The sequence below is a fragment of the Notamacropus eugenii genome, chromosome 5 (genome assembly GCF_028372415.1).
Source record: "Notamacropus eugenii isolate mMacEug1 chromosome 5, mMacEug1.pri_v2, whole genome shotgun sequence".
Classification (NCBI taxonomy): domain Eukaryota; kingdom Metazoa; phylum Chordata; class Mammalia; order Diprotodontia; family Macropodidae; genus Notamacropus; species Notamacropus eugenii.
The window spans coordinates 19715261-19738269 of record NC_092876.1 but is presented as its reverse complement, the minus strand read 5'-3'; the positions used below and the strand labels follow the sequence as shown (position 1 = coordinate 19738269).

Below are 23009 nucleotides of genomic sequence, written 5' to 3'. Positions count from 1 at the left end.
CCCTGTAAGGAAGCTGAGTTTCTTTGACATCTAAGGTAACTTTCTGGAGAGAAGCTGTGTCCCCCAAATTCAGTTTGTTTGTTCCACATTAGCAACCTAGAAGCCATCCTTGATTCTTTCCCCTGCCTTAGTTCTCTTTCCCCATAGAGCATTAGTTACTAAATCTTCTTGATTATCCTTTTAACTTGTCTGAGTCTGAATGTGTTATATCGTTATCTCCAAGTTTTACAGTTTTACTGTCTATTTTTGCCTTTCCTTTTTTTCTTTGGAGAGCTGTCTGTCCCTCTCCCTTCCACTATTTTGCTGAACCACTTTGCAATACTGGCTACAGACAGAATTCTCTCTAATTGGGCCAAGTAAACAAAACTGCCCATGTGAGCCACCTCTACTCCAAAGACCTGACTATGAACTTCACTGTATTAACTTAACTGACTCTGTAGGCACTGGGGTAGGGGTGGGGGAAAAGGAAGGAAAATCTACTCTGAGGGGGACAGATCTCTGTATGCCTAAATTTTAGTCCTCCCCACATCACTTCCTCTCAGTGAATTCTAGCGCCTCCCATAATATCTATGTGTAATTAAAAATGCATCTGTTAGCTATTTAAGAGCCCTAGAAAGCTGGGCTCCAGCTTCCTCTCCAAGTTAGTTACACACAGCTCTTCCTCACACAACACTGAGCAGTCAAACTGGCCTTTTGGCTTCTCCTCCTTGGTGATGCTCCATCCCAGGCGTTGTCTTTATCCTGGTGGTTCCCAGGGTTAGAGGGCATCCCTCTCTTAAAATCCCTGAGTTCCCTGGAAAAGCTCTAAAAAAAGCTTTTAATTCTCCACTGAGCAGTCAGTTTTACACCAAAACAAGTATGTTTATAGATATCTGTGTAAATATGTGACTATATAAATCTGTAGGCAGGTAGGTATACTCCTTCATATGGCTTTATTTTTTCTCCCCAACCTTTCCCTTTCCTCTCCAGTTGAGGAAATGAGACCCTAGGGGCTCTCCCCCTCTGTTCCAGGCCCTGAAGGATGAGTCTGTGCCTCAAGGCTTCACTGTCCAGCCCAGCAAAGTTTTCTGCCACAGAGCCCCTCCCTGCCCACCACTCCCCATTGCCAGATAAGGTCCCTGAGGGTGGGGACTGGCGTTACTTTTGTAAGAAATACAGAAAACCTAAAAGAACCTAAAGTATCCTTAAGGATTCTGTGCTGGGGTATTGTGCTTCCCTCACCCCCAAAAGCAATGCCTGGTCAGTCCTTCTGTGGTTTCCTTAATTTCCTGCCATCCTTGTGCCTAGAACTAACACGTCCTGGTTCCTGCCCCTCTCCCTTTACTATTAGAATTCAGGTTTTGAGCAACGGAAGAGAAAGAGTTGGGCCTCCCAGGGCATGGAATCATATTACTAAATCAGCTAACAACTAAACCCCTAGACTTAGAGGGAGGTGAGAAGGATTTTATCAGTAGATAAAGTTTATAAAATGAGCTGTAACAGGAGTTGGGACCCAGGGGTCCTGGTGTCCTGGCCCCAGCTCCCTATTAGGATCTACCTATATTCCCATGAGAGAAGATCTCTTGGCAGATGAAAACAAGATAGAAGTTAAGGCCCCTCAATGTTCAAATGGGGGATAGAAGGTCAGGAATGGAGATGGGCCAAGGAGGCAAATGTCTGCAGTGTGGAGGAGAGCTCAGTGGGAGTGGGCAAGTCTGGGCCCAGGTTGTAGAGAAGAAAGGGGATGTGAGAAAGGAAGGATCAGGGGAGGGGATTGGCTGGGAGAACCAGGAGGGATTTAGGCTGGGCATATACTTGTGGGGAAGATGAGTGTATTGGAGGGAGAGCTGGAAGACCAGGAGATTCTGAGCAAGAAATCTTTAGTCTCAGAGAAAGGTAAGGGAAGGAGAGAGGGGAGCTCACGTATGGCCAGCCAGGTGGGTAGGGGCCCTGGTGGAATTCTCTCCCTGGGGTGATGTTTCAAACCCTAAGAGGAGGACAGGGAAGAAGAGGGTTCAATTTAGAAGATGGATAGCAGGGCTAGGCAGGACTCTTGTGATTAGACTAGAGCAGGTTGTCTGGGAACAGAAGCAGTAGGTGGTGAGATCTCTACTTTCTTTGGAGCTAAGGTCTCTATGCATTCTTCATTCAGAACAGAGAAACCTTTATGTTCCCTGGAGCTGGGGTCTCTCTGACCTCTTCCCTTGGAAGGGAGATGTCTCTGCCCTATTCCCTTGGTGGGGAATTCTCTGTCTTTTACTTTGGAAAAAAACTCCCTGCTGCCCTCTTCCTGAGGTGGAGTCTCTCCCTTGAGGGCAGAGCAGGGCCTTGGTTACCATTCTGAGAGCTCTCCCTCCCTCATTCTTGGCAAGTCAGCATCCACCCTGGGAGGGGAAGGTAAAGTTAATTTCTCTCCCTGCCTGAAGTTCTTCTCCCTCCCCAGGTCACCTTGCAGAGGACCACAGCCTATTCCTAGGCCAGAGACCAAGGAGAATGATTCCTGTGGCTCAGAAACCACAGGTGAGTGCAGTCCATCCACAGGCCTGACCAGCATTAGCAAATCTGTAATCCAAGAGAGCCAAGGAAGCTTTATCTTGTTAGAGGTGGGTTGTCCTTTGCACTGCTGACAGCAGAAAAGATGTTCTCCTGGTTCTGCTCATATCGTCCTGCCTCATTCCACACAAGTCTTCCCAGGTCTCTCTGAATCCTTCCCAATTAACATTTCTTAGGTTGAGTGCATTAGCATTTAGAAAGTGGCTTCTCTGTGCCAAGCACTGTGCTAAAGTTTTGCTTGTGCAAAGAAAGTTTAAAAAATTAACAGTTCCTGCTCTCCATGAGCTCAGTCTAATTGTCAGCATCTGTCTGTAAACATGCTCTGTAGGGCGTGGATGAGAGGTACTCTGACAGAGAAGGATCCAGATAGCTTGGATATTTGGATAGGAGGGGAGATGTTAGTTGGGATGTGAAGACTACTAGGAGGCCCAGGTGAGGGGGGAGGATAATCCAATCATGAGAGATAGCCATTGGGAAGGCCCAGAGTCAGGGGATGGAGGGTCTTGGTTAAGGATCAGCCAGGAGGCCAGTGTCCCTGGGTCAGAGAGAAGAGGGCCAAGGTGTAAGAAGGCTGGAAAGGGTTGAGGGGCTGGTTACATGTTATGTGTTATGTGCCAGGAGCCATATCAGTATAGTCTCATTTGATCCTTTTGTGAGAATTGTCAGTATCCTTGCTAGGGATAGGCAGAATATGAGAGTGCAGGTTACACACAGACAGTGCACTGTGTTTTATTTATCTACTCAAGAGTGTGACACACTCTCTGATGGACATGGGTGTCTCCCAGTTCCACTAAGGACATAGAGACCAGCTCTCCTCCTGAGGTACATGACCCAACCTGTGGGTAGGATCCCTGAGGCCGTGCAGGTAAGCTGACCAAGATGTTTTGGGTCACATCAGATTAGGGGACAGAGAGAGGGAAAGGAACATTTTTAGGAAAAAAAAGAAAGTGTAGATTCAGAGTTAGGTTTAGGAAGGTCTGTCACAAGGGTCTTTAGCATAGCTACTTATACCAGTCCAAAGAAAATGGTAGCTGCTTGATTAGTCAGGTGGTTAATCAACATTTGCTAAGCCCTTTGTGCCTTAGACAGAATAACAGGACAGGAAGAGGGTCCTGAGTTTTCTCAAAGAGATTGGGGGAAGGGAGGGACCTTCAGAGCCATTGACCTACTTCAGGACATCCAGTATAGCATCCAATGGAGTGAATTACAGTTTCTCCAAAATTCATTTTTAAAAACCATTACCCACTTTCTATGTGAAAGCCTCAGTGGTCAGATTTGGGGGATATTAATGCAATAGGTGTGAGCGTGCTCTTGAGAGAGAAGGAAAGGGATTGGGGAAGTGGGGTGAGCAGAGAGCAACAGTCACAGGATACATGTTGGGCTGATTGAGTTGAACTCTCTCCAATGAGGAGACAGGGCCTCTAGGGGAGGGCTCTGAGGGGCTGAGTGAAGTAGGAATCATGGCATGAGGGTGGCATCAAAGGCCACTTCTTGGTCTCTGAATCTTAGTCAGTTAGATTACAGGTAGGCCATCTGACCTCCTAGCTCAGACCTTCCTGGGAACTGTAAGCCCAGTACAGGATTTTTAGGAGACATCTTCATGTCAAGGAAGAGGACTGCTTCTGCCAGCCAGGGAGTCTGCCAGGAGGAGGAGTCCAAGGCAGAATTTGCCTACAAATGTGGGCCATATGGAAAGCAGAAGAAGGCTTCCTGAGGGGGTCCCCCACTCTCTTTCTGCCTCACTCCTGAGTCCCCAGGATCATCTTCTTCCTCCATTCACACTCATGGCTAGAAATTCAGGCCTCTGCCTTCTGTACTCCTATTCCTGGTCTCTATCAGCTGCAATGCCATGGCCATGGCAATGTCCCCTCTTCTTACTTGACCCTGTCCCAGTTCACCCACTTCCTCTCCAAGGTTCACATTGTGCCTGGGCCAAAATGTAATAAACTAAATTACAATGGGGTTTCCTCTGAAGACACATGGGTACTTGTGATGTTTTACCCTCTATCAGTGGGTCGTACCTTCACAAAACATACTCTTAACATTTGGTATAAAGGCCATATGTTCAGAAATTATAAAGAAAAGAGTGAAGAACCTCATTACATTAAAGTGACAGTATCCTCGGATCTGAACGTAATCCGTCTAGAGCAGGGATGGGGAACGTGCAGCATTCAGGGTGTGACTTCTGGATGCATAAGTGCAGCTTGTCGACTAAATCCCATCTTACAGGACAAATTTGTCAGATTTGGATATTAAAGCATCAATGCTAAATTTCCAGAGGGCCCTTTTAGGAAAGGAAGAATGAAAGCTGAGTTAGGTAAAGGGATAAGGAGTGAGTAGAGGGCAGCAAGGTGGCCCAGTGCACAGGGCCCTGAGCTTAGAATCAGGAAGACTTATGTCATGAGTTCTACTCTGACATCAAACACTTACTAGCTGTGTGATGCTGAGTCACAGGTCACTTAACTGTGTTTGCCGCAGTTGATCATTTTTAGCAAGAGCAGGAAATGACAAACCTCTCCTGTATCTTTGCTCAGAAAATCTCAGCTGAGGTCTAGAAAAGTCAGACACAACTGAAACAAGTGAATAATGCCATGCCATGTGTCAAGGCCTGGGGACTCAAGCATGAACGAAGAAAAGCTGACCCCTCCCCAGAGAGATTCCACTCTGAATGGAAAGACAACACACCAAAGGAAGAGATTTTGGGGAAAAGACCCTGGGACAGGTTGGCACAGTCAGTGGGAAGTTCCAAAGTAGAGCACCACGGTGCACATGTGCAAATGTAGTGATATGTGAGCTGACCGTCTTCTTAAGCAGGTGTTTGGAGGACATGAGCTCACCCCATGTTGGGGAAGAGAGAATGTGGGAGGATGGAGAAGGAAAGAGATGTGCATGAGCTTCTGATGTGAACAAGTTAGAGATTCCAGACATGGATTATCACTGAAGAAAAGCATGGCCTTCCTCTAGTGATTGTTCACACTATAAATGAATAGAATGCAGTGAAGAGTCAGGAGTCAGAACATCTAGTGAGAAGAGTTGTAAAATCTTGGGAATCTACAGAAATCAGGGAGAGAATCAAAGATTCTTTAATTACTCAGAAATTCCATAACAGATAGATATAAAGGAGGCCATATGTGACATATATGAATGCAAGATAAAAGAGATGTTTTAAACAAAATCAGAATGATAAAAAGATGAAGAGATTTTTATCTCCAAGGAAGAGAATTGCTCCACAGTAAAACAACTTCTTAACCAGTGAATCATACCGTTCTGCTAGAAATGGGAAGTATCAAATGGAAAGTGCCTTGGCTAAACACATTTTGTATGTACCAGATTGTGACAATAGATGGGCCCTCCCAGGCATCAGTGGAATTGAAGAAGCTGTCACTTTCTCATACAATCTCCATCAGTCTTCTTCATGAATTATTCTTTTGACTCCCTGAACAACCCAAGCCCAGTGGTCCAGAATTGTAGCAGCATGATGAAATAATTTATTTTTCATAAATTTGCAATGTCTTTGTTATACATTGGCTTAATCTGTAACCCCACTTGATAAAATTTTACATTTTTAATGAAGGAAGGAACCTTCCTTTCCCTATATAGTTATTCTTATTTCTCTATAATCAAATACTAAAATGAATGAATGTATCTATTCCATGAATAGTTGAAAGCAATCATAAGGCAAAGAGAGAAGATGTTTAAGTATCACTCATCATACCCAGGGCCATCTCAACCCATCAGTATAAGAGCAGACAATTCTTCATTTGGCTGGAAACAGTCTTAAATCACTTAGATGAGGCCATACTGTGAGTAATCTATCTTTAGAATTCTTTTCATACTTTCTCTCCTTCCTCCCTTTTTGCAGACTTTTACCACATTGACTTGATAATGTCTTTGTTCACCCCCGAGGGATCACTGTCACACGATTGTTCTTTTTCCTCCTGGAATACACAGTACTAACCAACTTCTCACAAACTCTTCATAGAATATTCTTAATATACCACTTATAACAGAGGTGAAATTACACATGATCCCACTATCTCCCATACAGATTCTTAGTGCATCACTAATAAAGCACATATCCTGTTTCTTAGGGGCAGCTAGGTGGTGCAGTGGATATAGCACCAGTGCAGGAATCAGGAGGACCTGAATTTAAATCTCACCTCAGACACTTGACACTCACTAGCTGTGTGACTTTGGGCAAGTCACTTAACCCCAATTATCTCATCCTGGGTCATTTCTAGTCATCTTGATGAATATCTGGTCTCTGGATTCAGATGACTGTGGAGGAGAAATGAGGCTGGTGACTTGCACAGCCTTCCCTCACTCAAAACAAAGTCAAGTGCAAGTCATATCTTCATTTCTCTGATGGCATGGTCTTCCTTGGCAAGCAAGGGTGAACACATATATCTTGTTCCTAATTGCATCAGGAGAAGCATTATCTAGGAAAACATTTTACTTGCTTTGATTATTTCATCATGTTTCTCATTTCAAGTGTCAAATACTGTTCTCTATATTCCATTGTGCTCTTAATAACTGATTTCAGGTGTTGACTATGATGCTCTGAAAAGTTATGAGTGTTAGAGAAATCCTTTCACTGGGCTTCAGTTTCCCCTTCAAAGTGGATGAGAGTTGGACTAGAGGAATTTTGGAGTCTCTTTGAGCTCTAAGTCATGTGACTTTTGATGGTTTAGCAGTTGGTGACATTCAAGGATGTTATTGTGGACTTCACTGAGGAGGAGTGGGGCCTCTTGGACCATTCTCAGAAAGAGCTGTACAAGGAGGTCATGCTGGAGAATGTCCAGAACCTGCTGTCCCTGGGTAAGGACCATTTCCTTACTTTTCTTGATGTTACTTGTCAGGCCTAAATTTTCACACATGGCAGAAAATGGATCCGTATTCTGGTGCATCTCAGCTTCAGAAGCTTCATTGAGTGCACACTCTTTTTTGTGTACCAACTCTGCATTGGTCTTGGCTTGCCACCTTTTCAAGTTAAATAATTTACCACGTCAGGTGTCAGACCTGAATGCCAGATTCCTCCTCTGTGAAGATTTTTAACAACTTCACTGAAAATGTCATGGCAGAAAGAGTGGAAGAGGATTCTGGTATGATGGCAGAGTTGGACAAGAAATCCTTGGCTGTCCAATAATCTCCTTAAAGAAAGAAAACATTGACCCAAAGTCTAGACAGTATAAAATACCAGGGAGTCCATCTGCCAAAATAGAAGCAGAAACTAACCTGTTCTCCCATGGAGAATCACTCTAATCTGTTGATATTAAATCTGGTAGCCATCTTGAGTTGTGGCTGTTGCTTTTGTTCAATGTGAATGGTTAGCTTGGAGTAAGTAAGTCTTGGAGTCCCGCACTCTGTAGTGTGCAGCTCCTTTGTCACCCTCACAGCCTGTCTGTCTCCTCTTTATGCTGATACAGTCTCTTAAGTGCAAGTGTTTGGTCTCAGACTACATAAAATTTTGTTGCATTTCAGCTGTTAATGCCAAGGTCATGAGCCCCATAAATCTCCAGTAACCATTGCTATTGCATATGCTTATGTGTGTGTATCTTTTACTGTATCTATATTTGATTGTTTGTTTTCTTCAGATTTAGAGAGCAGGTTTGAAGAAAATGAGGTGACTAGAAATCTTGGAATTTTTGTGGAAAAACATGTCCTGCACAGATTGATGAGGGATGGTGTCTGGGACATCAAGTTGAGAGAAATCCATGACACTAATATAAATAAAAGTCCCAAGAGTGACTGTGAATTTGTTGAAATTGGAAAGAGAGTCAGACAGTCTAGTATGCTAAATCACTGTAAGAATATGACCTCAGGTAATTGCTCTGTTCAGAGTAGCACTAGCAGGAGCAAACTTGGTTTCCATGGAAGACTACACAGTGGAGAGAAAACTTTTGAATGTCATCAGTGTGGAAAGGTTTTCAGAAGAAACTCCAATCTTGTTGCTCATCAGAGAATCCATACTGGAGAGAAACCTTTTGAATGTCATCAGTGTGGAAAGGCTTTCAGAGACAGGGGAAGTCTTGCTAAACATCAAAGAATTCACATGGGAGAAAAACCTTATGAATGTCATCAGTGTGGAAAGGCTTTTACTACCAGGAATAACCTTGGGGCCCATCAGAGAATCCACACTGGAGAGAAACCTTTTCAGTGTAATCATTGTGTAAAGGCTTACAAAGACAGGAGCAGTTTTGTTTCACATCAGAGAATCCATACTGGAGAGAAGCCTTTTGAATGTAGTCAATGTGGAATGACTTTCAAAGACAGGAGTCATCTTGCTGCACATCAGAGAATCCATACTGGAGAGAAACCGTATGAATGCAATCAATGTGGAAAGACTTTCAAAGGCAGGAGCAGTCTTGTTGATCATCAGAGAATCCATACTGGAGAGAAACCTTTTAAATGTCATCATTGTGGAAAGGCTTTCAGATTCAGGGCCTCTCTTACTAAACATCGGAGAATCCACACTGAAGAGAGATCTTATGAATGTAATCAATGTGGAAAGTCTTTCACTACAAGGAGTAAACTTGGGGCCCATCAGAGAATTCATACTGGAGCGAAACCTTTTGAATGTCATCAGTGTGGAAAGACTTTCAGAGACAGGGACAGTCTTGCTCAACATCAGAGAATTCACATGGGAGAAAAACCTTATGAATGTCATCAGTGTGGAAAGGCTTTCAGAAGAAACTCCCATCTTGTTGTTCATCAGAGAATTCATACTGGAGAGAAACCTTTTGAATGTCATCAGTGTGGAAAAGCTTTCAGACACAGGGGCACTCTTGCTAAACATCAGAGAATCCATACTGGAGAGAAACTGTATAAATGTAATCGATGTGGAAAGACTTTCAAAGACAGGAGCAGTCTTGCTGATCATCAGAGAACCCATACTGGAGAGAAACGTTTTGAATGTCATCAGTGTGGAAAGGCTTTCAGAAAAAACTCCCATCTTGTTGCTCATCAGAGAACCCATACTGGAGAGAAACCTTTTGAATGTCATCAGTGTGGAAAAACTTTCAGACACAGGGGCACTCTTGCTAAACATCAGAAAATCCATACTGGAGAGAAACCTTTTGAATGTCATCAGTGTGGAAAGTCTTTCAGAGACAGGAGCAGTCTTCCTAAACATCAAAGAATCCACGCTGGAGTGAAACCTTACGTATGCAGTCAATGTGGAAAGGCTGTCACTTCCCGGAATAAACTTGGGGCCCATCAGAGAATCCACACTGGAGAGAAACCTTTTCAGTGTAATGATTGTGTAAAGGCTTACAAAGACAGGACCAGTTTTGCTGCACATCAGAGAATCCATACTGGAGAGAAGCCTTTTGCATGTAGTCAATGTGGAATGACTTTCAAAGACAGGAGCCATCTTGCTGCACATCAGAGAATCCATACTGGAGAGAAACCGTATGAATGCAATCAATGTGGAAAGACTTTCAAAGGCAGGAGCAGTCTTGTTGATCATCAGAGAATCCATACTGGAGAGAAACCTTTTAAATGTCATCATTGTGGAAAGGCTTTCAGATTCAGGGCCTCTCTTGCTAGACATCGGAAAAGCCAGACTGAAGAGAGATCTTATGAATGTAATCAATGTGGAAAGTCTTTCACTACAAGGAGTAAACTTGGGGCTCATCAGAGAACTCATACTGGAGAGAAACCTTTTGAATGTCATCAATGTGGAAAGGCTTTCAGAGACAAGGAAAGTCTTGCTGGACATCAGAGAATCCACACTGGAGAGAAATCTTATGAATGTAGTCAATGTGGAAAGTCTTTCACAAGAAACTTCAGTCTTGTTTCTCATCAGAGAATCCATACTGGAGAGAAACCTTAAGAATGTAATCAATGTGGAAAGTCTTTCAGAATGAACTTCAGTCTTCTTGCTCATCAGAGAATCCATACTGGAGAGAAACCGTATCAGTGTAAACAGTGTGGAAAGACTTTCAGATACAGGACCAGCCTTGTTGATCATCAGAGAATCCACACTGGAGAGAAACCTTATGAATGTAATCAATGTGGAAAGGCTTTCACTCCAAGGAATAAACTTAGGGCCCATCAGAGAAGCCACACTGGAGAGAAACCTTATGAATGTAATCAATGTAGAAAGGCTTTCAGGTACAGGGGAGGTTTTGCTGCACATCAGAGAACCCACACTGGAGAGAAACCTTTTGAATGTCATCAATGTGGAAAGGCTTTCAGAGACAAGTTCCATCTTGCTGTCTATCAGAGAATCCACACTGGAGAAAAACCTTATGAGTGTAATCAATGTGGAAAGGCTTTCAGGTACAGGGGAGGTTTTGCTGCACATCAGAGAACCCACAATGGAGAAAAACCTTAAGAATGTAATCATTGTGGAAAGGCTTTCCTGAGGAGACCAAATCTTATTATGCATCAGAGAATCCACAGTGGAGAGAAACCTTTTGAATGTCACCAGTATGGAAAGACTTTCAGAACGAGATCCAGTCTTACAGCACATCAGAGAATGCACTGCAGAGATACCTTATGAATGCAGTCATTTTGGAAAGCATTTCAGAGAGCAGAATAATCAATCCAATTCCCATCGAGGAATCCACACTGGGCAGAAGCCTTATGAATATAATAAATGTGGAAAGGCTTTTCCAGTGAGGTAGAGTCTTGCCACCTACCCATCAGAGAATCCACAGCAGATAGAATGACTTTCAGAAAGAGCTCCCATCTTGCTGGACATCCAATAATCCACACTGTATGGAAGCTTTATAAGTATCAGTAGGTGGAAATGATTTTGCACAGAGATTCATTCTTGCTACACAATCAAGAAGTCTATGGATGTAATCAACGTGGAAAGACTTTTAGATACTCCTCCCATCTTGCTACTCACCATATAATGTAATACAATGTAATCAATGTGGAAAACCTTTCACATAGAACTACCATCTTGCTTTACATCAGAGAATTCACACTGGGGAGGATGCTCAGCATGTAATTATTCTGAAAAATGTTTCACACAGCAATCCACTATTGTTATGCATCAAAAATTAGATGCTGCAGAGAGAAGTCTTTTGAGTGTATTAAATGTGGAATGATTTTCCACTGCTTTCAGATTTAGCTAAACATCATAGAATTCCCACTAGAGGTGAACCTCATGACTCTCCTGAATGTGTCAAAGCTTTTAGTTACCACTCTTAACATATGTAACAAAAGCTTCCACACTTGGGAGAGACCTTATGACTGTAATCAAGGTAGTGATGCCTTTATGCAACAGTCATGTCCTATTTCCCTTCTCTGAATTCTTATGAAATAGAAATCTGATCACTGTCATGAAGAAGGAAAGGCATTCAAATGGGTTTAAAGGTTCTTTAGGATTAGAGAAAACATTCAGAGGAGCAGTTCTCTGTGGTCTCAAGATCACTTCTTACTTTCTGTTAGAGGATTCTTTGCGGAGAGAAGCCTCACCAGTGTGCCCATGAGTCATGCTCTTTTCTGGAGGATTGTGATCAGTATACAACCTTGTTCCTACTGGAATGAAGGTGGGAAGGACTTCCCCTAGAGGTTCTACTTTAGTGTTCTTTGGAGAAATCATACTGGAGACAAAGCTTTAGATCTACTTACAAGGGAAAGCCTCTTGCAGCAGAACAGACTGCATTAGACCTGCCACCAGAAGACACCTCATTAAACATCCCCAAATTCCATGCTGTACCTAAAAGCCTATGCATGTAATGTTTTTTCTCTGAAATCCTACTATTTGCCATCTCTCCTCAGTATTTCATGACATTCATATACTTCACTTCTTCAGTCATTCCTCCATTAATTGGTACTCACAGTGTTTCCTGTTCTTTGCAGACAAACTTTTTAAGCATCTTAGAACCTGTTGAACATCCGTTTCTGTAATGCTTTCTTTAAGAGGTTAGGTGAATTCCAGTTCAGCCTGTGGTACCTCCTAGTTGTATATCACTGAGCAAGTCATGTCACCTAATCCTGCCTGAGTTTCCCCATCTGTGGAATGGGGATGATAAGGGCATGTACCCCCCAGAGTTGAGGTGAAGGTTTAATTAAGCAATGTTTGTTAAATGTTTTGCAAACATTAAATCAGCATGGAAACACTACTTTTATGGCTATCATTCCTTGGATTCTTAGTCTCATACTCTTTTATTGGAGACCTATTAATATTTTTTAAGATAGTGGGCCATTTTATTTTATTCTTTTTTTTATTACTAATCTCTTTGTTTTCAGTTTCCTACATTCACTTCCCTAAGTCTTAGATTTTCTGTCCCTCCTTCAAGATGGCATGCAATGTTATATGGGTTTTACACAGACATTCGTATTATATACATTTTCACATGAGTCACGTTGCATAGAAGAATTAAAATGAATGGGAGAAAAGAAAACAGAACACAAAAGAAAATACTCTGCTTCATTCTGCCATTCAGTTGCATAGTTCTTTCTCTGCATGTGGATGGCATTTATCTTCAAGACTCCATTGGGAATGTTTCAGGTCCTTGCATTGCTGTGAAGGGCTAAGTCTACCAGAAAAATTCCTCATACCCTGTGGTTTTTACTGTGTACAATGTTCTCCTGGTTCTATTCTTTTCACTCAGCATCAGTTCATATAAGTCCTTCCAGGCCTCTCTGAAGCCTTCCTGTTCATCATTTCTTATAACACAAAGCCTTACATTCGTATCCCACAACTTGTTCAACCACTGCCAAATTGATGGGCATCCCCTCAATTTCCAGTTCTTGGACCCCACCAAGAGAGCTGTTATAAATATTTTTGTATATGTGGGGAACCTTTCCCATTTTTGTGATCTCTGGCATGCAGCCCTAGATGTGATATTTCTGGGTGAAAGGGTATGCACATTTTTGTAGCCCTTTGGGCATAGTTTCAAATTTCTCTTCAGAATGGTTGGATCACCTCACAGCTCCACCAGCAATGAATTTGTGTTCCAACTCTCCCACATCTTCTCCAGCATTTATCATCTTCCTGTTTTGTCATGTTCGCCAATCTGACAGGTGTGGTGTGATGCTCACTAAATTTGATAGGAAAATTTATGTACACCACAGGAAAGTAGGAGAGGTGGCAACAAGTGGCGTGAGCGGAATGTTAGAAGGGAGGGCTAATGGGAGAAGGGAGTCACTAGAAATAAATACTTTCGAGAAGGTACAAGGTCAGTTGTAGGGGTGAAAAAATAAGGGGGGGGATAGGGTAGGTCAGAGGGCAATATCATTAGTATTACACAACATGATTACTATGTAAGTCTTTTGCAAAAGAACACATATTTAGTCTGTATTGAATTGCTTCCTGTCTCAGTGGGGCTGGGGAGGGAGGGAGGGAGGGAGAGAAGTTGGAATTCAAAGTATTAGAAACAAATGTTGAGAATTTTTATTACATATAATTGGGAAATAAGAACTACAGGGATAGGGGTATGGAAATTTATCTTGCCGTGCAAGAAAAGAGAGAAGATGGAAATAGGAGAGGGGTGGGGTGTGATAGAAGGGAGGGTACATTGAGGGAAGGAGTAATCAGAATGCAAGGTATTAGGAAGTGGGGGGAGGGGAGTGATGGGGAGAAAAATTGGACATGTTACAAAGTGAGGTAAAAGGAATTAGTATTAAAACAATAGACTGAATTAATTACTGAGAATAAATCAGTGGCATCTTTAGTTTGGAGAAAAGAATTTCAGTCTAAATTTCCTAGAGGAAGGTAACCTTGGGTAAAATTTGGCATTGATGGAAAAGTCAAGGTTTTAATGGTAAACTTGATTTTATGATTGCTATTTAATCAGGAACTAGAACATGTATAGAAAGGCATGTAAGCCACTTAAGACTTGCCTAAAAGATGTTCCTTAGCCAAAGTGAAACTATAGTCATATTTGAAACCTGGTTATTGGAACTTGCCATTTTTAGATGCTATGGGACTACTAAGTGACTGTTCTTCTGAGTCTAACTCCAGGTGTGGGTAGGAAGAAAGGCGGTCTGAGCCTCCAATACATGATGCCTGTAAGCTGATGAGATGCTGGTATGAACTACATAGGTGATCTCAAGGGAAGGGTGGAAGAGCAGCTGCTCAGCATGGGCTGAGGTGGGATTCTCCTGACTCAGTTTCCCCACTGACACCTGGCAGACTTTAAGCCTGACTGAATGCAAGTGGATAATCTAATCCTGCCTGGAATTGACATGAAGTTGGGGAGATATAGTATCCCTCCAATGTCCTTACAATTGGTGGCAATTTCCTATACTGAAAAGGTTTGTAAGGTTAATACGAGGTCCATTAAATTATAGATTGTTGGTAGGGGAACGTCTGAGGTTGTCTAAAATTAAGCTATTAGGCATAGGGCTTTAGACCAACAACATTGTTAGGGTCCTTTAATTCTTAGTAATACTGTGGAGACAATTAGGTCAAGAGCTGGTGAAGTTAGCAACATAAATATTATCTGTGTCTCACCTGGTTAATGTTTAAAAAAAAAAATTCTTTTGTGGTCCATATTGTAAATGCTTTAAAAAAATGTATTCCCTGACCACAAGTTTGAATTGCTTTATAAATCAAGTTCTCTCAACGATTTCATGAACATTTAATTCCAATATTATGCAGCCTATTTGGGAATATAGGCATGGAAGATGTCTTACCAGATTTCTTTTATGACATAAAAAAGGTGCTGATGCCTAAACTGGGAGGAGCCAAACCAGAGGAAGAAAATTATAGATCAATGTCCCTAATGAATATTGATGGCAAAAATTTTAAATAAATTATTAACAAAGAGATTATAGTGATTTATCACCAGGATATATACTGTCATCAGGTCGGATTTATACCAGGAATCCAGAGTTGGTTCAATATTAAGAAAACTATCAGCGTAATTGACCATATCAGTAACAAAAGCAGCAGAAATCACATGATCACCTGAAAAGATTTAGCAAAGGCTTTTTACAAAATTAGGCATTCATTCTTATTAAAAACACTAGAGAGCATAGCAATGAATGGAGTTTTTCTTAAAATGAAAAGAAGTGTATGTAAAACTATCAGCCAGCATTATATGTAAGGGGGATAAATTAGAAGCATTCCCAGTAAGATCAAGGGTAAAAAAAAGATGCGCGCTATCACCACTATTGTCCAGTATCGTACTAGAAATGTTAGCTTTAACTATAAGAGAAGAAAAAGGAATTGAAGGGATTAGAATAGGCAATGAGGAAACAAAGCTATCACTCTTTGCAGGTTATATGATATACTTAGAAAATCAACTGAAAATTGACTTGAAACAATTAACAACTTAAGGAAAGTTGCAGGATATTAAATAAACCCACATAAATCATAACCATTTTTATATGTTACTAATAAAGCTCAGCAGCAAGAGATAGAGAAATTCCATTTGAAATAACTGTAGACAATATAATATTTGGGAGTCTGCCTGCAAAGACACACCCAGGAATTGTGTGAATGCAGTCACAAAACACTTTTTACACAAAGTGAGATCTAAATAATTTGAAAAATGTTTGTTGCTCATGGGTAGGCTCAGCTAATAATAGAATTGCAATGACAGTTTGCTTGATTTTTTATAACTCAGTTGGAAAAGGAAGGTCAACTTGAGTTGTGGTTAGACTAGGTACTTTCTGAAACAAGTTGAGTGTACTCCATTTGCAACGTGAGTGTGTTGAGGGCATACAGTATGCTTCAGCACTTCACTATTAAAAGTAGGTTTCTATCAGATTAGGACCTATGTCTGTAACAGCAGGCAAAGTAGGACCTTTGCTGTTGTTCTGGCTTGAGATTGAAACAATCAAATATGTGCATGTATGCTGTAGCAAATCAGACACGGACATGTGAGTTCTAGCCACTCAGATGCTGAGCAGAACTGTATATAGAGATGTTGAGAAAGCAAACCTGAGGAGAGCCAGCATTGAAGGAGTGAGCCAGCATAGAGAAGAAGAGAACAGAGAGGAGACCTCTGAGCAGGGAGGAGATCTTTGGGCTGACTAAGGAGACCTCTGATGGCAGACTTGGTGAAAGAGCTTCCAACCTTTGAAAGGGAATAGAGCTGTAGAGCAGAAGCATGCCCATGAGGATAAGGCTCTTTTGAGAGGTATTAAACTCTACTGAGCTGTTAACACAGAGCCTGTGGCCTTCGGAGGTGAATTGAGATGATAGTGCTGGTTGTGTGTCAGTATTATTGTCCTGTTCAGCCTTGTTTTCCCAGACAGATGCTGCCAGAGGCATGATGGTCTATCTGTACTCTAGCTGACTAGGCTTCAGAGACCAAGAACTGGTCTTTGAGGCCACCTTCATGCCATGATTCCTGCTTCACTCAGCCCTTTAGAGGCCCCTCCTCCTTCCCCTTCAGAGGTCCTGTCTCCTTTTTGGAGACAGTTGACCTCAACCTGCACAACTTGTATCCTGTGACTTCTGCTCTCTGGTCACCCACTCACCCATAAAATCCCTTTCCTCCTTTACCTCTGGGAAGGACACGCACCTTTGGCACTCATATTCCCCAAATCTGACCACTGAGGTTTTCACATAGAAAGTGGATAATGGTTTTTAAAAGGGAGTGTTTGAGAAAGCATAACTGACTCCATTGGATGCTATACTGGATGTTCTGAAGTCTATGTCCTCATTGTCCCCTGCAGTACCTCCCTTTCCCCAATCTCTTTGAGAAAACTAACGATCGACTTCCTGTGCTGTTCCTCTGTCTAAGAAGGCACAAAGACCTGAGCAAATGACTGGTCTAAGTAGCTATGCTCAAAGACCTTTGTAACAGACCTTCCTAACTCTAACTCTAAATTCACATTTTGTTTCTTTTCTTAAAAATATTTCTTTCCCTCTCTCTGCCCCCTAACCTGATCTTACCGAAAACTTCTTGGTAAGTTTGCCTACAAGACCTCAGGTATCCTACCCTAATGGATGAGTCCCGGTCACTATGTCCTCCGTGGAGCTGGGAGACAAACATACCTAGGAGAGAGTTTGTCATCTTCTTGAGTGGATACGTAAAGCACAGTGCTCTGTCTTTCGGTAACCTGCACTCCCATATTCTGCCTGTCCCTAGTAAGGACTTTGACAATTCTCACAAAAGGATCAAATGAGGTAATATTTACATGGCTCCTGACACACAGCAGACACTGTGTAACCAACCCCTCAACCCTTTCCAGTTTATTTGCACCTTGGTCCTCTTTTCTCTGACCCAGGGTCACTGACGTCCTGGCTGATCCTTGAACGAGACCCTCCATCACCTGACCCTGTGCCTTCCCAATGATTGTCTCTCATACTTGGAATGTCTTCCCCTCACCTAGGCCTTCTGACTGCCTTCACATCTCAGGTAAGATCTCACTTCTTGAAATCCAGGTGTTCTTGGTACCTCCTCTCTCATAGCACTCTCTTTCATAGTGTAAAGAGCTTGTTTGCACACAGATGCTGACATGTTTTCTCTCAATTAGACTGAGCTCATGGAGAGCAGGAACTTATTCTTTTAAACTTTCTTTGTACAATCAGTACATTAGCACGGTGCTTGGCACAGAGGAGCCACTTTCTAAATGCTTATTGACTTGACCTAAGAAATGGCAATTGAGAAGGATTCAGGGAGACCTGAGAAGACTTGTGTGACCTGAGGCAGGAGGACGTGAGCAGAACCAGGAGGACAATTTCAGTTCTACTGACTGCAGTGCAAAGGACAATATACACCTGCTGAGATAAAGTTTCCATGTCTCTCTTGGATTCCCCCTTTGCTGATGGTGATCAGGTATTTGAATGGACTGCACTGCAATAGTACTTTGGGGTCATGACAGGGAGCCTGGAGAAGTATCTGTGGTAGCTGCCAGAGTCAGGACTTGAAGGGAGCCCTGATCCTGGTAAGCCTGGAGGATACTCAGCAAGAGGTCAGAGGGGAAGATGAAGCCCAATGGAAAGGGAGCCAGCAGAAGTGGGGTGTGGGGAGGGGCCCTTCTGCTGGCCTACCTGGCATCTACATGTGCAGAGCTGGCTCCCAGAAGACAGAGAGATCTCAGCTTCAGGGGAAGAAGGCAGAAAGATTTGAGTTCCAAGGGTTTCTGCTTCCTGCCAATCAACCCTGGGAGGGTCTTCCTGATCCCTAGAATCTCCCCTTTCAGAAAGGAATTATGATTTTCCAATCTGTGCCTCATAATGAAATTAATTAGTTGAATACCTGATTAATGGCACTTTGTCTCTGGCTGGCTGTTTGAATCATTCTCAGGACAGACACTGGTTCAGTAAAATCTTGTTAACACCTCAGTCTTCTGCTAGGATCCCTCTGCCCTCCAGGACACCTAAAAATGCATGTTCTTGAAGGACAGAGTTTTTATTTCTCTACCTTTACAGATGGTTTGTGATTTGTCTCAGTGTGTACAACCATGTCTGAGTACATATACATATGTGTGAGAGCTGGCAAGAAGCTATGGGAAGCAAACCCACTGCCCACTGGCCTTAGACTGCTGAGTCCTGGGTTCAGATCCTGGCCCTGCCACTGATCACTACTGTTACTGGAATCAAGGCAAGGTCACTGCATGTGCCCCAGCAAGGGTGGACAAAAAGACCCTTCTAGGAACCCCTGCTTGTGACAAGCTTTGCTAATTTAATATTCTTTCAGCCCAGTTTCATTCACATTCACTGCTGGCCACCCCTCGGGACCCAGCAGGACTGCTTTCAAGATCACAGACCTTCATCTGAATCCCTGGAAGGGAAAAGTGGATGGAATCAGGAAGACCTGAGTTCCAGTAGGGCCTCTGACAATGGCTGGCAACGTACCCTGGGCAAGTCACTTCATCTCTGGCTTCCTCAGTTTCTCCTTCTGTAAAAGTGGAATGGTGAGTGAGTGGAGGAAGAAAGGCCCTAAAAAAAGGGAGGGGAAAATGGAATGTGAGTTGATGGGTTGGCATGAGGGAGTAAGAAATGCTAATCCAAGTGGAGCAAAGGTCAGAGGTGGAAGGAAGGACCATTACCCAACCCCACATGTCCATTCCATCTGCATTCTGGGGCTCAGCAATCAAAAAGACTTGCATTTTCAGGAAGTGGTTTCCAAAGGTCAGCAGCTGTTATTAGTGGGGGGTAATGGGGGCACATCTGCACTCTATTCATACAATCTATAGCACTTACTGCAAATCCTGGCATGGAATAATGAGAGCTGAATAAATGGCTTCATTCATTCATCAGGGGATGTAAGAGGAATTGAGAACCAAGTTCTGGGTCCCCAGGCTTTAAAGAGGTAGCCACAGATTCCGTGCCTCATGGGAACGCCAATCCCTTGCGCACTGGGCACTTAGAAATAAGGCTGAACTGGGGCAGGTCAGGGTCACCTAACCAAGGTTCCTAGATTCTTAGATTAAGAAAGAACCTGAGAGATCACCACCTTCCATGCCCCCCTCAAGCCAATAAGGTTGAACAGGCCAGTCAAACCATAAACATTAATTATGCAGTGAACTGAGTGCTTGATCTGGAATCAGGAAGACCTAACTTCAAATCCAACCTCAGACACTAGTTGTGTGACCCTGGATAAGTCACTTAACCCTATTTATCTGATTTTTCTGAATTGTGAAATGAACTGGAGTAGATGGGAAATCACTCTAGTATTTTTTCCAAGAATACCCAAGACAAGTCCCAAAGAGGCAGACATAACTACAAATCTATAAAATGATAAAAAATAAATCCAGCATCTTATATGTGCCTGGCCAACAAGGCTTCTTGGACCAATTTTTGAAAATAGGCCAGTGCTGGGGGGAAAGAGGAGGGTATAGTTTTATGTTTGTTCATTTAAGGATGAGATGAGAGAATGACTAGAAGGACAGGGGCTTTCATTGAGAGAAGTGCAGAGATTGAGGAGTGGGGAATAAAATGACCTCACAGCAACTTGTAGGAAACAAAAGAAGGAATTCTGTTTCCATGGGATTAAAACTCCTCCCAGGTTTGTGTGATCTCAGCTAATCAGAGTTTTGACCTGGCAGAAACAGGCTCGTGATCAGGTAAAAGGTCAGAAATTTGTTCACAGGGTTGATGAGCTGTTTGAGGGGAAGCTTGTCAGAGAGAAGATGAAGGGAGGTGTTCAGGCTTCTTCTAGCCAGTGGATGCCAGGGCAGGGGATTCGAATTTTGAACATGTAAAAAGAGTTTCCTTGGTCTATGTAACTGTAGTAGCCATCCCTTAGGATCTAACCTGAAATGAACATAAAAGTTAACAAAAATCATTCCTTATTTCACAAGTATTGTACTTTGTTTAGAGTGTTTCTTACAAACATAATTTTCTTAAGCATTTTTTTGGGGTCTCCTTTAGCAAGGTGTTGACCTGCTTCTCATACTTTTCTTTCATCTCTCTCATTTCTCTTCCCAGTTTTTCCTCCACCTCTCTTGATTTTCAAAATCCTTTTTGAGCTCTTCCATGGCCTGAGCCCATGGTATATTTAGTTTGTCTGTGTGGGATACAGAAGCCTTGACTTCTGTGTCTTTCCCTGATGGTAAGCATTGTTCTTCCTCATCAGAAAGGAAGGGAGGAAATACCTGTTCACCAAGAAAGTAACCTTCTATGGTCTTATTTCTTTTCCCTTTTCTTGGCATTTTCCCAGCCAGTGACTTGACTTCTGAGCATCCTCTTCACACCCACTTGGCCTCCAGATCCACCCAGCCAGCGCTTGGAGTCTGAGATTCAAATGCTGCTTCCCAGCCTCAGGGCTTTGGGCGGGGGCTGGGCTGCTATTCAGTGTGAGATTAAGTTCAGGTGCTCAGGTGGGGGCAGGGCCACCACACGGGGCTCAGTTCCCTCAGGGGGTTTATGCAGAGACCTTCAACAATAGATCCAGGCTCCTTCCTGCTTGGGGAGCTCCTGTCTGCTGCAGCCCCCGCTGCTGCCTCCTGAGGGGGCCTGAGTTATGGAGACACCCCACTCCCCTCTTGGCAAGCCAAAAAGACTCACTCACCCCCAGTGCCTGTGGGTGGAGGGACCTGCGTGGCTGCTGAAGATTCCATCCCTAAAGCCTGCTTGGATCTGCTCCCCTTGGTGCTGCACGGCCAAGGCAGGGCTGGGCTCTGCTCTGGGTCTGGTGCGCGACGGACCTTTCGCGTCAGGTTTTCAGGGCTCTCTGGAACAGAAATCTCGTCTGCTCTGTTGTTCTGTGGCTTCTGCTGCTCCAGAATTTGTTGGGAGTTCTTCTTTACAGATGTTTTATGGGCTGTGGGTTCGGAGCTAGCATATGTGTGTCTTTCTACTCTGCCATCTTGGCTCCTCCCCTGCCATGTCAAATGGGAATGATTCTAATGGGGCTCTAGCTTTCCTTCTTTCATTTCCTCCATTCTCACACTTTTAATTCTCCCTGTATCTGGACCCAACATATCAAACTTGTTTGTCAGATTTTTATCTTCCACAATATACCCCATTCACCAATAGTGGGTAGCAAAGAATAAGTACCTGCCCATGCTCATCTCACCCTGGATGCAGCTTGTGCTTTATTCCAGGCAACCTTCTTCCTGGACCCCTTCAAGGCAAGGACAACTGTTTGCCAAGCCAAGATGTTCTCCCCTTACCCCCAAAAGATTTTGGGTCCCATTTGATTGAGGGGGGAATGATGGAGAGATGGGACCTGGAAGCTGAATTTTCCCATACATTTCAGCATCCCAGTTCCTGAATTTTCCAATAAGTCCCTGGCATCTAGTCCAGCCCAGTCCACCTAGATACCCAATAGTCCTTTCACTGTGGCCCTCCAACCCACCCCAGACCATTTAACTCCAGACCACTGTTGTACTTGGGCCACCCCAGGTTATTTAGCCCTCCTTAATCTCATCCAGATTTTTCAGCTGTTCCCATTTTAAAATCCAGAAGCAGGAATCTAGCCTGCTTCTATTGGCATTCCAATAAACCTTGCCACTTTGAGTAAAGTGCTTGAATTCTTTCCAGGTAGACTTGCCCTTTATCCTGACATTTCATGGTTCCTAGCAAACCCAAACCACACTGTGTGTGTGTGTGTGTGTGTGTGTGTGTGTGTGTGTGTGTGTGTGTGTGTGTGTGTGTGTGTGTGTGTATTCTGCCTTCTGGCTTCGTTTTCATCCTCAGACTTTCCTTCTCCTCCAATTCAGCTCACAAGAACCAAGATCAATACCCACTCTGCTCCACTACCTGTTTAATGAGTGTCAATCTATGCCCTAAGGCCCCATTGCACAATCCAGTAAATTTTACAACCATTAAGCCCTTCCCTGCCCACGACTCCCCATTGCCAGATAAGGTCCAGGAGGATGGAGATTGCTTTTACTTTTGAGGGAATGCTCATTGATGGGGAAATGGCTGAATTAGTTGTGGTACATTAGAATGGAGTACTTCCATAAGAAATGATGATCAGTAATGCATCTTCTCAGATAATAATGCAATAAAAATTATATATAATACAAAGTCATGGAAAGATTGATCGAAATTAATTGGAAACTAAGTAATCTAATCCAAAAGAATGAGTGGATTAAAAAACAAATCAAAGAAACAATCAATAACTTCATTCAAGAGAATGACAATAATGAGACAACACACCAAA

General features: G+C 43.0%; 2 protein-coding genes across 2 annotated transcripts in view; both read left to right on the top strand.

Annotated features, from left to right (window-relative positions):
* Nucleotides 1-12614, top strand: part of LOC140508287 (uncharacterized) — a 58281-nt gene extending 45667 nt beyond the window's left edge. The window contains 4 exon segments of the mRNA XM_072616090.1: nucleotides 2423-2499; nucleotides 3279-3397; nucleotides 7224-7350; nucleotides 8127-12614. Of these exon segments, the coding sequence (XP_072472191.1) occupies nucleotides 3359-3397; nucleotides 7224-7350; nucleotides 8127-11038 (3078 nt within the window). The 5' untranslated portion in view covers nucleotides 2423-2499; nucleotides 3279-3358 and the 3' untranslated portion in view covers nucleotides 11039-12614.
* Nucleotides 1-23009, top strand: part of LOC140508282 (uncharacterized) — a 216110-nt gene that overhangs the window by 5558 nt on the left and 187543 nt on the right. Inside the window, 2 exon segments of the mRNA XM_072616081.1 lie at nucleotides 17680-18230; nucleotides 18827-19311. The gene's annotated coding sequence lies outside the window, so the exon portion shown is untranslated.